General features: G+C 45.0%; 1 protein-coding gene across 2 annotated transcripts in view; it reads left to right on the top strand.

Annotated features, from left to right (window-relative positions):
* The window catches only part of LOC135913296 (putative phospholipase B-like 2), a 150,753-nt gene extending 135,211 nt beyond the window's left edge, over positions 1 to 15,542 (top strand). For both annotated transcript variants that reach the window (XM_070520931.1, XM_065445881.1), the window contains exons 8-12: positions 2,482 to 2,574; positions 2,644 to 2,715; positions 5,049 to 5,201; positions 9,416 to 9,575; positions 15,138 to 15,542. In XM_070520931.1, coding sequence (XP_070377032.1) covers positions 2,482 to 2,574; positions 2,644 to 2,715; positions 5,049 to 5,201; positions 9,416 to 9,575; positions 15,138 to 15,311 — 652 coding nt within the window. In that variant the 3' untranslated portion in view covers positions 15,312 to 15,542. The remainder of the gene's footprint in view (positions 1 to 2,481; positions 2,575 to 2,643; positions 2,716 to 5,048; positions 5,202 to 9,415; positions 9,576 to 15,137) is intronic.
* Positions 15,543 to 16,515: the final 973 nt, after the last annotated feature.

Here is a 16,515-nt window from a genome sequence, read left to right as displayed (position 1 = left end):
TCAGGCCTCCTCTCCTGGACAATTCAAGAGCACTTTTGAGTTGTCCCCTTTGTGTGAAAAAACGCAGAGCGCTTTAGCGACCACGCTTGAATGTGATTGCCTGATGTCACACCATCAGGATTATTGGCTTTTTGTCTCGTCCACGTTAGGTTAGGTTAGCTTAGGTTTACGTCAGGTTTCTGTTAGCATAGGCTGTGTTATGTCAGCGTCGGGGTGGCGCGGCGTATTCCCACATTTGTTACGCTGTGCAGATTATTGTCTTTGCGTGTAGGTCACGTTAAGTTAGGTTAGGTTAGGTTAACATTAGGTTAAGCCAGGGTAGCGTAAAAGCCATTAGGATGACGCGGCATATTTGCACAACAGTTACATCCTGAGCATTATTGTCTTTTTGTCTCGGCCTCGTTAGATTAAGTTAACCTTAGGTTAGGTTAGCGTAAAACGCGTCACGGGGCGCGGCGTTTTCTCATGACGGTTGCAGGGGCGTCGAGCGTCACGGGCGCTCTTTGAGCCACTCGCGTTCAACCGCAGTTACTAAGGCACAGGTACTACTAAGACACAGTTACTAAGGCCTTCTAGATTTTTTTATATATGCGGACCGGCCTCTTCCACAGTCCCTACTGCTATCCCGGAAACATCTGCGATGTTATCACCACCTGTTTCACTGCGCCGGCAACCAGCGTACGAGCTTAAACAAACTCGACCCCACTCCCCAGTGTCGGCACGCCTAGGGACAAACGCATACAACACGCGCTAAGAGATTTCTCCTCCATAGTGGCTAGGCAGAGTCATATATATAGTGATGGAGCAAAAGCCCCCACATTTTCTCTATCGCATCCACTCTTACTCGCGCATGCGCGCAAACGTCCGGCGCCTCCGCAAATGCCACGCCCTGCTGTATTTACCAGCATTTGTAAAGTCGTCCTCATCCCCCGACTTCTACGAGGACTTGCGGGTAGCCGTCCTTGTTCACTACGTCGCCTCGAGAGCTCCATCACAACAACTCTGCCCATTTGAACCGCCGCGTCATTCCGCGTCTTGTCGGTCCACGCCACCTGGGTCCACTAGTACCGACCGTCAGCACGCACCGGCCTCAGCATCAAACCTCTACTCGGTCCATGTGCCTTCTCCCCAGCTAAAAGAAGCTGCGCGACGATTCTTTCCAAGAAATTCACTGGGCCAAACCAAAGCGCTTTCAACTACTCTGCGGTCCACCGCTCTCCATTCTTGGACGTTCCCGCAAGCTGTCCGCGTTCAGTTCGAGGGCATCTCACTCATAACCGATTCAGAGACTCTCGTACCGGCTGTACTACGCGCAAATTTGGTTATCGCAGGCACGGTGACGCCACAAGCAAAACCTTGGTGACACCGTCAGAGACCACCCTAGCCGTGATGCCATCAGCATTTGAGATTTGACCACCTGCAGCAAGAGGCGAGCCTTCCGATTTTCTGTGCTCGCACCTTCCGCGGATGCATCGCTTACCAAATTTTTGCACGAGCAGCTTTGCCATAAGGTTATTTTCATCTCGAGGATCTCTTCGACGTCTCCATCGTCAGTGACAGTCATAAGCGCAAAGAAGCGGATCATACTTCTCCCACGTCTTTCTCCCGCACAAAATTCTCGTTAGTTTTCAAGTATGATTTGTGGGATAAATAGCCGGCAAACAACAGACTCCTAATACTTTAGACCCAGAGCGATTCAATCGCTGGTGTTGTCCGCCCATAAGTAAATAGGTTCAATCCTGGGTATCAGATTGCATACATGCAGTAACCTTTCAATGATGTTCATCGAAGACTGTTACTTTGTTGTTGTATTTTTATCTGCGATCGCGTCTCTCTCAAGTTCTTTACAAACCCTGCATTATGAATACAGCTCCTGACTGTCTCTAATACAACTAGGGCGAAAGACCGGGTGAATTAAATTTATAGAGAGAGAGACGAAAAGGAAAAAAGGAAGGGAGGTTAGCCAGAGGCACGTATGGTTTTCTACCCTGCACAAGGGAAAGGGATATAGGGTTGAAAAGCGCAAAGTCAACAGCCAAGCTACAAGAATTTATAGTTGAACACTCCAGAATAATTCAGACCTTGGGCGGTTTTCAAACGTGAATACAGGAGTGTATGCTAATTGTGCACGTGACGTGCATCAATAATTTAATAATATGCGCACCTACCCTCCGCTATGTAACGAAACCCTGTGGCGGGCAGGGAACCAGAACTTAGCAGCGGTGCCTCATATTAAAAAAAAAAGGCATTGGCCCTGCCGTGTCTCCCTTCGATTCAAGAATTAAAATATTTCTTTGAGCTGTTTGGAGATATAATTATTCATCGAAAGTTTGTCACTTAGTGCAGGGACTGAATAGTTTGATGAAGGGCCTGTTGATGGTCCGGATGGTGTGAATCTTCTCGCCTCTGCGTTTCTAAACAATTGTCCCCCGCGGCTTCTCAGCGTTAAACAAAAGCGTAACGGGTATTTTGACCTCGCAGGTACAACAACCAGTATGTCATTGTCGACTACAAATTGTTCAAGCCTGGAACTGCCATCGGGGAAAACACGCTGTGGATCGTCGAACAAATGCCGTAAGTACTCATCCACTTTACCTCTTCAACTCGCAATGACACCACGCTTTTCTTTTTTTTTCTTTCCAGCGGAGTCATGCGGCAAAAGGACGTTAGTGATATTCTCCAGAAAAAGAAGTACTGGCCTAGTTACAATGTGCCGTGAGTATGCGGTCTATTTCATTCCTTGTACTGACGTCAATCTTTTGAAATCAAACAGGACAAGCATTCCGAACCTTTTGACTTTCGCATAGTGATTGTATGAAAGAGTATTGCGCCGCAAATATGGTTCTTCCAAGGACAATGATTTTTTTTACGCCTGTGTACCGGTGACCATATCGCTGCTACCGGAAAAAAAATTCAAACCTTGAGTGCACACCATCTGATGTAGGGAATGTCCGTCGCAGAACGCAGCTTACGGCGTTTCTGCTAAGCAAATGAGTGCGACAAGTAGACGAACGCTCCGATTCGTACAGATTCTTCGGTGTGCTTCAATTTCGCTCTCTTTGCGCAGCAGTTCCGCCAATGTACTGTGCATTGAGCAACCGGAATGTGCGCCGCCGTGAATGCCCTTAGTATTGAACGAGTTTCTTACAGAACACGGGACAGCAGTGCGCAAAATGCTGCAGCACAGCGATGCAGAGCACTGTCCGGGGACGCGCATAGAAAACACATTGGCAGTTGCGGGACAGCATAGTTGATGCGGTTGAGTCTCCTGTTTTTGACCTTGGTTATCGGTTACTCCGCGCCGAGCTGACTAAAACGCACCTAGTATGGACAGCTATCAGGCTCCAGTTATGTCTAGCATACCCCAGGTATTTAGAAGCTGGCGCATCGGCTGGAATTGCAAAAAATTGACAACATGTGGTTTTACTTTTTTGCTTTAAGCCAGTGGGCTCCAATAGGACAACATTTATAGAAGACAGCTCTAGCGCACAAAAATGTAAGGCAGGAAACAGTTATTTATTTAGTAGCACCAATAGCACGTGAAGAAATATACTGAAGTTTGTAATAGCGCACTCCACCACAATTAAAATGATGAGGAGAACACGTTGACAAAGCTCTAGGCGACAAAACCTGCGCTTTCGCCATACAAAAATTATACAATAATAAACCGCGGCACGTATTCCCCCGCCCGCCTCTTCTCAGCATCGGGTCCATGGCCTTCCGGCACTAGTTGACGAAGAGATTGCAGAATCGCTATGATGGGAGCTCACGATGGGCCTTTGCGACTAAGGTCTCTCCTCTGAACCCCGAGCCATTGATTAGACCTAATGTCCTTCTGGAAAGTGGCGCAAGCCGCTAAGCAAGATTGGCCATGAATTGATGGCATAAAATGAAGCCGCATAAAGCCATTAAAGTATTCTTGTTCTGAAAGATTTTACATGCGTATAATCTCTGCCTGTCTCCTGTTCATCTATAGTACACCTAGAAGGGCTTCTGGCGGCAATCTGTTAACTAAATTCGAAAGATATACACGCGCAATTAAATTTACACTCTCATTCAGTTTACTGCCTCGAATTCAGACAAGATGTAGATTGCAAGGATTATTTGAGAATTAGAAGTGAAATTAAACCGAGACCGTATTTATTTGTTATGCCTTCACTATATATTGTATATTGTCGCACTACTACTTAAATTCCCCAAGATAGCGCATGGGCACAATGAGTGGAGGATGCATTTCTTTATTTCGATATCAATTATATGGGTACTTCAAGTGAATTTTTGCCGTCGGCGTCACCGTGAGCTTCCGCATTTGTTTAGGTATGTGGGTGCTATACGTCATGCCATGCTAGATACGGTAGTGACCTTTCCATCACTGAAGTTCCTCATACCAGGTCTTACATTCTTCACAATATTATTTGGCAGAATTTTGAGAATGGCAGACAACAAGCAAGTTTCATGAAACAAAACATCGAGAGCGTATGCCATTTATCTAAAGTTTTGTGAGACTTACATACGAAAAGTACAAAAGAATGTCGGAGCTCAAGTGTGAAAATTATGTAATTCTATTGGCAGAGCTGGGGTCTACCTCCGCGATCGGCCCAGGAAAGCGTTTGAAACATACCCGATGCAGAAAAATGGCGCTAAAGTGTCCAAGGTAAACTTCGGGTTTAAATTTTAAAAAAAAACTATTTATCCGATGGCAGGATCCAAACAGAAGACCCCTGTTACAACAGCTCGTTTTTGCTCCATCAGTTTACGTTTACTTGACTTCATACTGCGACTACTGTATCGTCTGCGCCTGAGCAAGACTACACATAGAGTTGTTGGGCATCAACTGCACCAATAATGGACATGAGTGTGAAAAATAGTAACAATAACGAGGCTATAATCTCTGCGTTATACTATACTGTAGACATTTACAGATACTTGGGTGAAATTTTGCACAACCAAACACAGTGATCGAGCATTAGTAATTGGTTCTCATAAATCAGCCCCGAATTTTCGGCATACCTCACACCAACTCAGTTTTTATATGTTTTTATTTTCAGTTACTTTGAGGACGTATTCATCATAAGTGGTCAAGCAGCGCTGGTGCAACAATATGGTGACTACTTCACTTACGAGAATACGCCCAGGGCAAAAATCTTTAGGAGAGACCACGCCAAGGTCACTGACACAGATTCCATGATGGCGCTGATGAGGTAAGCAGATGAGTTCTAGCCGCCTTTATTTGCCCTTGACAATTAGCGGTCCAGACATAGATGAGCGGGCTAGGTGGAAACATAACTTTCCTCGATTATGCAGCTGGAACACAAGGCTACATTACTGGGAACATTATCCAACATATCTAATGTTTTAAGGGAAGATTCAGCGCAAATACCAAACCGACAACAGCATATATGAGGTGTCTTTTTCGAAAGCTTAGCATTGATTGGGTACTTCGCGCATTTTCCGGAAGCTGCTATCGATGTATCTTTCTATACGTATCTATTAAAAGAACAAAAGTGCCGTCCTCCCGAATCGCAGCAAAAAGCTACAAAGGAAACCCATGCGGGTTTCACTGAAAGAAAGCTTCGCCGTTGAAGGAAATTCAGTCCTGGTTCAGGGCTTGTACTCGGGACCAATGCCTTTCCGGGGATGTCGCTCGGCGAAGTAAGCTAACCAGGAGGCTAGCCGATCGCAGAGCGACGGCGAAGTAATTGACAACTCGGGGCACTGCGAAACTGAAATGACAAATCTGTTCTCCGGAAGTCCGCAAGGTGGAGCAAAGTAGATGGGAAGTGCAAAATTGGCATCCACCTTAATTGTGCTAATGAATCGCCCCGTACATCTATGTATATTTGTATCTATACTCCGTTTTACACAGAGAGCAACAGGCTGGAATTTATGAAGCAGTGCGCAGCATAAAAAATAGAACAATAAAATGTACTACTTCGCGCACGTCGTGCCTGTGTGGTACAAGGCACGCGTCTGAGGAGTAAAGGCTACTTAGAGCCTGGGTTCGAATCTCAGTAGGGCGAAGTTTTTCTTTCCTCCTTTTTGTTCGTAAGAATTGTTGAGTAAAAGCTATTTTTTCTGAGGTTGCCTGCATAACAACCGACTTGCTGACATCATATACGCTGTATAAGTTAATGATGAATTTTGTACGTAATGAAAAAAATATATACTTCAGCATTGTTGAAAAAGAACAAGCGAGTTTATTTTTAAGCCACAGTCAGTAGAACCCACCAAGCGCTAATGCAAAGACACAGAAAAGAAATAGCTGATGGGACGTTGCGCTACCGCCCGCAATCTCCGTTTCATGAGGCATCGTTCTATACCAAAGCAACTTTCAGTCAGCAGTTTTCGCGGACGATGAGCAATGCAAATATTCCCCAGGATTATCATCATGTTCCAGCCGCCTACCAGCAGCGCCACGCAATTAAGATACAGCGAGACACACGGTTTGGCCGTACATCTGTTGAGGATACCAGGCATGGTAATAGCAATGGGGCCTGCTGAGGGGCCCTTTAAGCAAGCTCTTTGATACCGCTCAATGCTGAGCTGAACTCGTCAGAAAAGTCACTTCACCCATCAGTGCTAATAATGACCAGCTCGATTGCATTATCAATAATTGCATCCCGTTTCCAGGCCTCATGTTCGACAAACCGGACATAAGCGCAACAGTTTGCCTTGATTCGTTGGCTTACTGATGCAAGCGCACCTGATAAGAGATGCTCACCATGCGCCAAAGTTAACTCCGTGTTTCTCATGGCTACGTGCCCTTTCACGACACCCCGTACATTCTCGACCGGGTTAAATTCACAGGGGTATGGGGGCAGTCTTAACACTTCATGACCACGTTGAGCGGTAATATTGTCTATACGGTACACAGTGCCAGAGTAGGGCACGCTCAATCTCTTTGAAAGTTCCAACAGTTCAGCACGAGCCATATTTCAGCTCCAAGCAATTCCCTTCTTGTAAGCCACGCTTGGATGTCACCTTTTTGTGTCGACGCTGTGGGCATGAACTTTTTCAAGCGACACTGTGGTACGGCGCGTTACTCATAAGCAATGACCCTACTGGCGGGTATGTTGGGAAAAATTCAGCCGTAAACCTGTGTTCGAAGTATGTTCCATCTATCTCCGAATGGTATAGTCTACATTACTGGCGTTCTTGGCCCTGAAGAAGTCTGCTGCATCGTTAATAAATCCAGTGTCACTGCTTCCTGCGTGCGCAAGGATCGGACGGCCTCCCTTTCCGGATGGGGCTACTGGACCCGCTTTTAGGCCGCTTAGGAAGGCGTCCTTATAGATGATGCCACTGTGCTGTCTTGTCATACTTGTTACTTGGTATAGCCGGCATTTACCCACGTTTCACCTAGGTTAATGATTGCCTTGCGGAAAAATGGGATAAGAATGTGTCTCTATGGGGTATCAGAAATCTTGTTCACAACTCCAGAAAGCCTGAAACTACCCGGGGACAGCTTTCTGTGGCTCTGCACTCGAAGCTACGAGCACGCGCCGCCAGCTTGCAGGCCGGTGTCTTTCGCTCGTGAGCACGTTCGAACAGCGCGTTTGTGGGAGCCGGTACGTTGCTGTTGTAGCTTGAACTGCATAGCCACAATATTTGTCCCTGCATCAGCGCGCAAAGCACAAATAAAATGCGAAATAAAGCACATGCTACCCACTAAACTGCATAAACATTCTGTTTTCCATTTCGAAGCGCCAAAAATTCACGGAAAAAGAACTCGATGTGCAATTATAAAGTATGCTGCCTACTTGACCTGCTTCCGCAGTTCTTTTGTGACCCTCAAGTACTTCCGACGCCAGACGATTATGTCGTCGCACACGATGAATGCCAGCTTTCGTTTTCGTTTTTTAAAAGGAAAACCGATGCCATGCAATAGCCTCCATAATGTGGTCTCGCTGCCCAGCGGCAGTTCGTCGTCTTCGTTAACAGCTGTGATAGTTGGAAGAGTTGGAATTTCTTTTTCAGCGTACATGTCATGTACATTAGGATGAACATCATGCTTGACGAAACACGAGCTTGCTGGAAACACTTTGCGAGTTTCCTTCTTCGGTGAAGCCAGTCGGCCTAAGAGACGCTTCGTCTTGTGCTTCGCGACAGTGCGAGCGGACACTCCGGTATGAGCACTCAAAATATCAAGAACTTCACGGACTGTCTTCTCCGGGAAGCGTGCCCGTGTCACTTCGTCGACATTGATGATAAGTTGCTTGCATTGCCTTGAAAACTTCGCAGGAGATATCTTCAAAAACAAACCAGGAAGCGATGCGCTTCCACCTAAAGCAGAAGACACCATCTTTGTGTCAGCAGTTCGGACGACGCAAAACCTGGCCCGAACTAAGAGGGATATTGGAAGTACTATGACGCTTTCGATACTGGAGCTTTAAGCGTGAAAACGTCGTGTCTGTTAACAAAACAGTAAGGAAATACTGGTTATTACATTTGGGCTTACAGCATCTTTATTTTATTTCATTTGAGCAGCGTTGTGCGCTACTTGTCATGTCGCAAGTATAGCGCCCTATTACGCTCCCCAGCTTTGGCAGCGTTGCAGGCTATGTATGAAACGGAGTATAACCGACTTCCCACCTACCTGGATTGCTGGGTAGTCCGTGGCAAAATGGGCGACCACGTTTCGCCGCCTAACAAATGTTATCGCACAGCGCGGGACGCCCCTGCATGTATCCGAAGTTTCTGGAAAGTTATCGATGCTTCTATCCGCTGTCTGATGTCACCGAACCTTGTGTTATCTGAGTTAATCGCCTGACGCGAATGGTGTAGAACTTTGTGGAAGGCGCGCGGGTCCCAACGATAAGTCTGGAACATTCGACGACTGCTGTATAAAAACCGTCGCGCTTGACCCACTGATCAAATTTTCGACGATCGCCGACTGTGCTCGCTGCTATCGTTGTGATTTAAGTGTAGCCTATCTTTGTGGGCAGAGGTTTGCCCAATAAAAGCTAGTTTTGTCTTTCACAGTATTACTACTGTGTTTTTTAACGTCACTAACACGTGACAATATATATATATAAATATATATATATATATATATATATATATATATATATATATATATATATATATATATATATATATATATATAGGAATGAAGTGGTACTCCAGATCCGGTGTTTGACAGAAGTGCAGGCGTATGTACAAAAGCAAGAACAAATATTTCTTTAGTTTTTGCTTTGTGTGCGCGTGATCCACATGCGCATGTCACATTCTTTGCAAATCACCTGGAATAGCCTATTATGCCATTACTGAGCTGAACTTTTTCATTTTCACCTTAACTGAGCATCACACTATGTATTAAATTGCAAACTCTTTCCATGGTATTTTGTCAGCGTGTGGCAGTCAGGGTTTTCTCGAGTACATGTGCTAACCTCCAAAGCGGCTTCCCCTCCTCAAGGTACAATGACTACACCCGTGACCCTTTCTCTCGCTGCAACTGCACTCCGCCGTACAACCCAGTGTACGCGGTATCGTCTCGCTATGACCTGCTCGACCCCCACGGAAAGTACGACATCCCCAAAATGTACCGACGGCCAGTCGGTGGGATGGACACAAAGGTACGCGATGCCTTGTTGTATACTTTTCACTTCCATTCACTTTCAATTTATCTTTCTTAAAGCTTTGCATAGCCCACACCACATTGACCGACTTTAAGCTCAGACATTTTCTGTTAATGGCAGCTTGATGCCATTGTATATCATTTCAACAGTACCATTCTATAGTACTTATATAGCGCCGCATGAGGGCTAAAATTTTCCAACCAGCGGCAGTGCATCTCTCCTTCGCACCGCCTTGATTGCCTGCAGCACTGCACGTGTTTCCGCAGGTCTTGCACCGCGCACGTGTGTTCGACGTTCCATTCGAAGGACATGTGCACAATGTACGCTTCGATCAGCCTTGGAGAAGATGTGTGCAGTTGAGGACAATTTTTCGTGGCTGCAATTGGCGAAGGCGCAGCATCTGCTTAGCCATGACGCAGAGCAGTTAATTGCAGACGATATCATGGGCCCTATAACGTAAAACTATTCCGAACTATTTTTATTCCGAATCAGCCATTAGCGCTCCCTGAGAGGCGGGAATGATTCGGGTCCAGCCCATATGGGCGGGCGTCACACCCATACGGGCACGGCCCGAACCATTTTGACCTATCACGGATGGCTAATGGCCTATTTGAAATAAAACACAGTCGAATACTTTTACATTCTAGGGGGCCCACGGCGCCACCAGAAACATCGTCGGCGCATACGATGCGTGTTGGCTCAAGGCATTTTTGCAACTTCTCACAAAACGCCAGCTACAAATCCATGCTGTCTGTGTGGGCCACCACTGACTTCCATTGGTACTATGCAGAAATATACAAAATATATTGCCGCAGAACGCAAATACGACACGCGCACATAACTTTATCTAGTACGTATTCTTCAATATAGAATAGAGGCAGCAACGTAAATAGCTCCTTCAATTTATAACGTTAGTCAAGCTACGGAAATTGATAGCATTAGTAATCTATTCCGCTTCAGCAATGCCAGCGCGACCAAGACGCGGGCGTGTATATTCAAGCTAGTCGATCGATCGGTGCAGTGCTAATGCAGCAATTAACTGCGTCATGTTCAATGGATCGTGCACATATTCCATTTCTCGGCACGGGTGAACTCCGACCACTGCTAGCGAATAGTAAATGTTAAATTTCTGGATTTAAGACAGAATGCACACTGAGGCGGTGTATTAGTCTTCCCAGACACATACATACTTGTTTTGAGACGAAGATAAGATTCTGTGAAGCGCAATATTTTTTCTTAATTTAGCGTACCTTGACCATTTCAGTAGAAAAAAAGCTTTGGTTTGAGGTAGTTGGTTCATTGTGCAAGTATATGCATAGCCGCATGCAAAATCAACATGCATGAAAGAGATATCTAAAACGTAAAACAGAATGGTGCCTTTCCTAATTTATGATTTGCTTCTTTGTCTGTTCTTTTTCGTGCACCTCCATGCCTGTACTTATGCTTATGTCGCCTTCGATGCATCATATTCATCATATCTGAGTTTTGGTTCACAACTGTGGCCGTGCTATACTTTAGTTATATTGCATTTTCTACTACTCACAATAATTGATCACGTATTTGTGCTAGCTGTTGCTCAGAAGTATCGCATTCTTACCGTAATGCGGAATGAAAAGCTACGTAGATATGACAAGAAATTTGATGCTCAAGATTTTATTGCCAGTGCTCGTTGCAGTTTTGTACTCATTCGCTACACACTAGATAATATTGTGAGAAAGTGTAACGGATCAATCCCAACAGCAAAAGGAAACTACTTTCGTGAGGACGCCAACCCAATAGGAAATATGATACGCCTCTGTACTGCTTTGAGACCGGGCTGAATATTGCTGCAGAACCACGACAAGACACGCTTAGAAACAATGGGGTGCAGCCCGTACATGAATAACTTTATATGAAATATAAGCAAAGCCAGCTTTACCCACGGCCTCACATGAGAATATACAACACATTTCTAAATTCACTGTACTCGCAGCCAGGAACTTCCATACGCTGTACAGGACGTTATCAAATGAGCTGCTGTCTTAGAATATTCCACAAGAATGTTCCTTGCACAATTTACGCTATCTGTCCCCATGCTTAGCAGCTCATCTGGTAACCTCTGCCATATAAGTGCCAGCGTTTTGCGCCAGAAATGTCTTTTCTGGCCTGTAATGTGGCGCATATTTCTCTTTGATCGTAGTGTCAATACCTTGTGAGTTTGCGCATGTTTGTTCTTTGTTTAACTTTCCATTGTGTAATTTATATCTGAAAAAGAAGGAGACAATTTAAAATAGAATATATTTCTATAGTGTAATACTGATGAACCATTAGACAATACACTAATGTTTTATTACAATATATGTTGTAATCTTCGTGGGCATCATTGTAATCTGATTTTATGTGTGTGTTAGTATGTTACTCAAATTATTATGCAGTTTGGCTTCTGACTGATCAATAAAGATTTTGCCCTTTTACGGGAGAAAATGTTACATTTGAGTAACTCGGTGGCTACAGATTACATCCACTTCACCAAGCATAAGTGCAGTAGCTGCTTAGCATGTAATCAAATATTCCCCACATGTAAATCTCGCGAATCCCCTCTAACGTGACCATGGCTCTACGCCGTGCTTTAACACTATTGGGAAGAGTACTAGCGCTCTGTTTTGAAGGAGTACAAGCACTCTGTTTGGGGGAGTAGAAACACTCCGCTTGAAGGAGTAGAGGTGTTCGTGTTCGGTTTGGGGGAGTAGAAGCACTCCGGGGTTGTATTATTACCCTTGTGGGGAGAGTACAAGAACTCTGCAGAAGAGTACTAGCACTCCCTTGCGGTGGAGTAATAAAACTCTGTCAGGGGGAGTTATTACTCGCTCTCAAGGAGGGTCGATCTACTCTGGAAAAGAGTAAAATATGAGACAAGCAGATACTCCCTCGAAGAGAGTGCCTGGAACTCTCAGTTTTTAGAGTATATGAACCAACTAGCCCCACAGCGTGCTATACTATAGATATGAGGTAATAAAGAATGCTGCGCCACCATAACTACCGGTAGAATGGCGGCAGTAACTGAGCTTCGTACGATGACAGGCCCCAAAGGTTCCTTTAGTATGTGCAGAGCCAAGTTTCAGAGATGCAAACAATTTAAAAGGAATGAGCAATTGAACTTGTACAATTATTGTCGCTATCTGAATTTTCTGCGGAGCCTTCGTACGTTAAAATGTTCCTGAGAGTGATTACTTTTACCTAGCATGTGCTTCGGCTATTCAGCAGACACCAGAGCCATGATAAACGATAGAAGGGAAAAATGTTTGCCGAACAAAAATGAACAAAGAACCCAGTGGCTAAAAAAATATTCTTAGGTCACTAATACGAGATACCCTGCTATCCCCAGACCTGGGAGCCTTGATAATGCAATTGTCGGTCCACATAAATTGCCATTTGTAAGCTTTTTTTTTTAGTGTAACAGCCTTGGAAAACCATCGTTCGTTCTCGGAAGGCAGGCGATAATTCTCACAAATTGTGCTATCAGAGCACCAGAGAAGCCAACATAAGAAAAGTTCAGATGGGCCTTATGCGCTTTACTGACAAAGTCGTTTTGCTTGCCCCGCCAACATATCCTTTCGACAATACTCTTTTCATCTGATTTAGTTGAGACGCGATGAATTCTATCATTATCGCTAGGCGTCATAGGACATTGAATAGCTTCACCAATCCGCTTCACAATGGCACCAAAGTCCTGACACTGGCATGCCCTTGATTTGAACATTACTTTGCCTAGAATACTGTTCGATTTCCGTAACCCTTCTAGTTAGCGCTTCATTTCGCGAAACGGATTCCTTGTTAGGTAGTGTCAATTCATCCTGTATCACCTCGACAGAGTCATAACTGTCACACAGAAATTGCACACTCTCACCTAGGGACGCATGTTCCCCGATGGCTCCCTAAGCTAACTTCTCTATAATTTTAGCTTTTAACTAACTATCGAGAATGCCGAGCCAAGACCGATGCAATGCCTCAAGAAATTCAATATTTTTGGGCCCGCTTTGCATTGGAAGGCAAGGGCAGCAAAAGTAGCAAATGCATACAAGAGAAAAGAGACACGGATTCGGAGGCAGTAGTCGCGGCAAGAAGGAACACTTAATCGCGTATAGAAAACACACTAACAGGTAGAGCAAGCAGAAAGCAATCAGAAGAGGTTTTAGTTACCACCACCGCTGCCTCAAAAAATGATGGGTGTCTCAGGGCAGCGTCCTTTTATATATACCTTGGTGACGTCAAGCTACCAGCCGCCCTCTTCCTTATGCTGACATTATAGTAGTAGTCGCTGCTATGGTCGCTGGACTAGACAATTGCTTCAGCGCGCACATGCCACGAGCACAACTGGATCAAGATAACTGCAAAGCACGTTGGAAGCAATCAGCACAGGTTCTAGTTGCCACAACCTCTGCCTCAAAAATGCCTTCGTACTTTGTTGTTTTTTTTTCTGGCGATAAAACACTTGAAATAATCCTGCATAATGTGCATTTTAACCGTAGCGCTCGCTTCTGAAGTAGCAGAGAGCTGTTCCCTGATGCCCAAAAGACAACTCTGACAAAAGTATGGATTCGCCTTCCACCGGAAGCAAGCTGTCTTTTCATGATGCTTAATTTCCCTTTTATTATTTCTAGGTTTCAGTAAAAGAAAATTGTTCTTCATTGTGCTTTCCGGTCTACAATGTATGCTGCCTTCAAGTGATTATAACTGACAAAAACAACGCTCCTCATTCCTTCCCGTTTTTCTGACTCTATGCATAGAAAGGTTTTCGATGTTTTCAGTGGTGATGTAATGACGCCGCATACGAGGGTTTATATACTTGTTGCTTGGGGGGGGCTTTCTTACCCACATGTTACGTGGGAGTGAAAGAATGTTTCGCATATATCTGCCGCACTTGCGAGCCAAACTGACATAACACTTCCAAGGCTAGACATAGTGCACATATACAAACAGGTAATACCCAAGAAACTGGAATGGAAGACCGGCGCCACCGCAGCTCCATATAAGTGCGTAGCAGGCGCGATACGGAAGGTGTGGCGTCGGCTCCCACTTGCAGCAAATGATATTTTCGTGTCTTTCATGACCTCTTTCCTTATGAGCCCTACATTACAATTAGGAGAACAATTATTCACATATTTTTTTGCTTTTATTGCCTATATTATTCCATGACTTCATGTGGTTTTAACTAGCCAAAAAAGAAAACCCTCGGTTAGTGTTTTCCCCTAAAATGGCAGCAGGCACCTCTATTGCGGCCACGAAACCAGCACGCAGCTTCTTCACGTATGGCCTGTTACACAGTCGTATTGTGCTTATCTCTAGGGTGGCTGCTTGGGATAGTTGGCAATGCATGACAAAAATGATGTACAGCGCGAAGGATAAGGACTGCGAGGGATGACATACACAGCGCTGAATAAACAGCGCTTGTATGTAATCTCTCGCAGTCCTTGTCCTTCGCGCTGTACGTCATTTTTTGTGTTTATGTCCCCAACAGGAGGGCACGACACTTGGCACTGTCAGTGTGAGTGCATGGTCTTCTTTTTTCCCTTGGTTCAGGTAACCAGCTACGAAAGGTTCAAGAAGCTGCAGTTCTTCGGAATCAGTGGCCCGACCTGGAGCGTGCAGCCCGTGTTCCAGTGGAGCACCAGTGGTTTCCGCGACAGCCACGTTGGACACCCCGACCGCTGGGATTTCAGTCCCGTGGTGCACACATGGGGATCCTGCAAATAGTCGGGAGCACAAAACTACCAGAAAAACAAACCATCATAGTTTGTTTGCCCGCATCACGTCCCCCTCTCCTCTCCCCTTTTTTTTCTACAGATTAAGAGTGTTCTTCAGATTCGATGGAAGGCGGAGCCATAACAGGGTTGGAATTATGTGCGCATTCTTTTCGCACTATTCTATTTGGTCCAGGCCACTCAGAAAGCGTGTAACGGAATTGCATGTGAATAAATTGTTTAAAATATCTCAGCCCAATTATCCTGTCTCACGGGCAATTTCATTGTCGTTTAGAAAGAGCAAACTTCGCCATACCTAGCGCCACTTTGGTGGCAAGACCCTACGCGGGAATGTGTATCATGTGGAATTCATCATACAAATGTAAATTTGTCGATGCATACTATATGGTTGATGTAGAAAGGGGAACGCTGACCACGAAAAACGAAGCAAGGTTTGGGTACGGGCTAGTGGCTATTCCATCACAAAGATCACTTAGAGCGCGTACATAGACAGAGGGACCAAAAGAACGATTACAAGCGCTGACTTCCAAGTTATTCTTATTTTGAGTAACAGGCATTTTTCCCAAGACAAAAGCGCCCCCCCCCACAAAGCACAATACCGCCATAAGTAAGCATTAAAAATTCAAAGGAACCATGACCGCCTCCTTAAGATGAACGTGCGCACATGTGCGACCTCAGAAAAGTAAGTTTTTTATCTGTTAATGCAACCGCCAGCTCACTAACCGAGTCACCTTCAGCCATCACTATTGATTCAATGATACGTCTAGTGTTTTCATTAGGATGCCTACCTAAGACACTCGTTTTTTCAAACACCAGAATACAGCCGCATTGTGCGCAATGGCCACCTAGAAACCCTTCCCGCCCTTGCGCACTTTGTTGCTATGTTCTTGTAATCTAACATTTAGACGTCTACCTGTATTTCCTATTTAAGACCGACCGCATTTCCGGGCTATCTTGTACACTACACCTTTCGAACAACCTGTATACTGTTTTCTGCGATTGATAGTGCAAGACCTACGCACCTTAGCAACAGGATTAGTTCTAACGCGAAGCTCTGCAGGTTTTTTAGGCGCATAGAAAACAACTTCGATACCTTCTTTTTGTCCTAGTTTTTTAAGTTTGTGAGAGATCCCATGATAGCATGGGATAACAGCTGTTTTGTTTCGTCGATCATGTTCCTGAGGCTAAATGCTGTG

This window comes from Dermacentor albipictus, chromosome 6, assembly GCF_038994185.2.
Source record: "Dermacentor albipictus isolate Rhodes 1998 colony chromosome 6, USDA_Dalb.pri_finalv2, whole genome shotgun sequence".
In the NCBI taxonomy this organism is placed as follows: domain Eukaryota; kingdom Metazoa; phylum Arthropoda; class Arachnida; order Ixodida; family Ixodidae; genus Dermacentor; species Dermacentor albipictus.
Note: the sequence above shows the minus strand (reverse complement) of the source record. Positions and strands in the feature narration are given on the sequence as shown.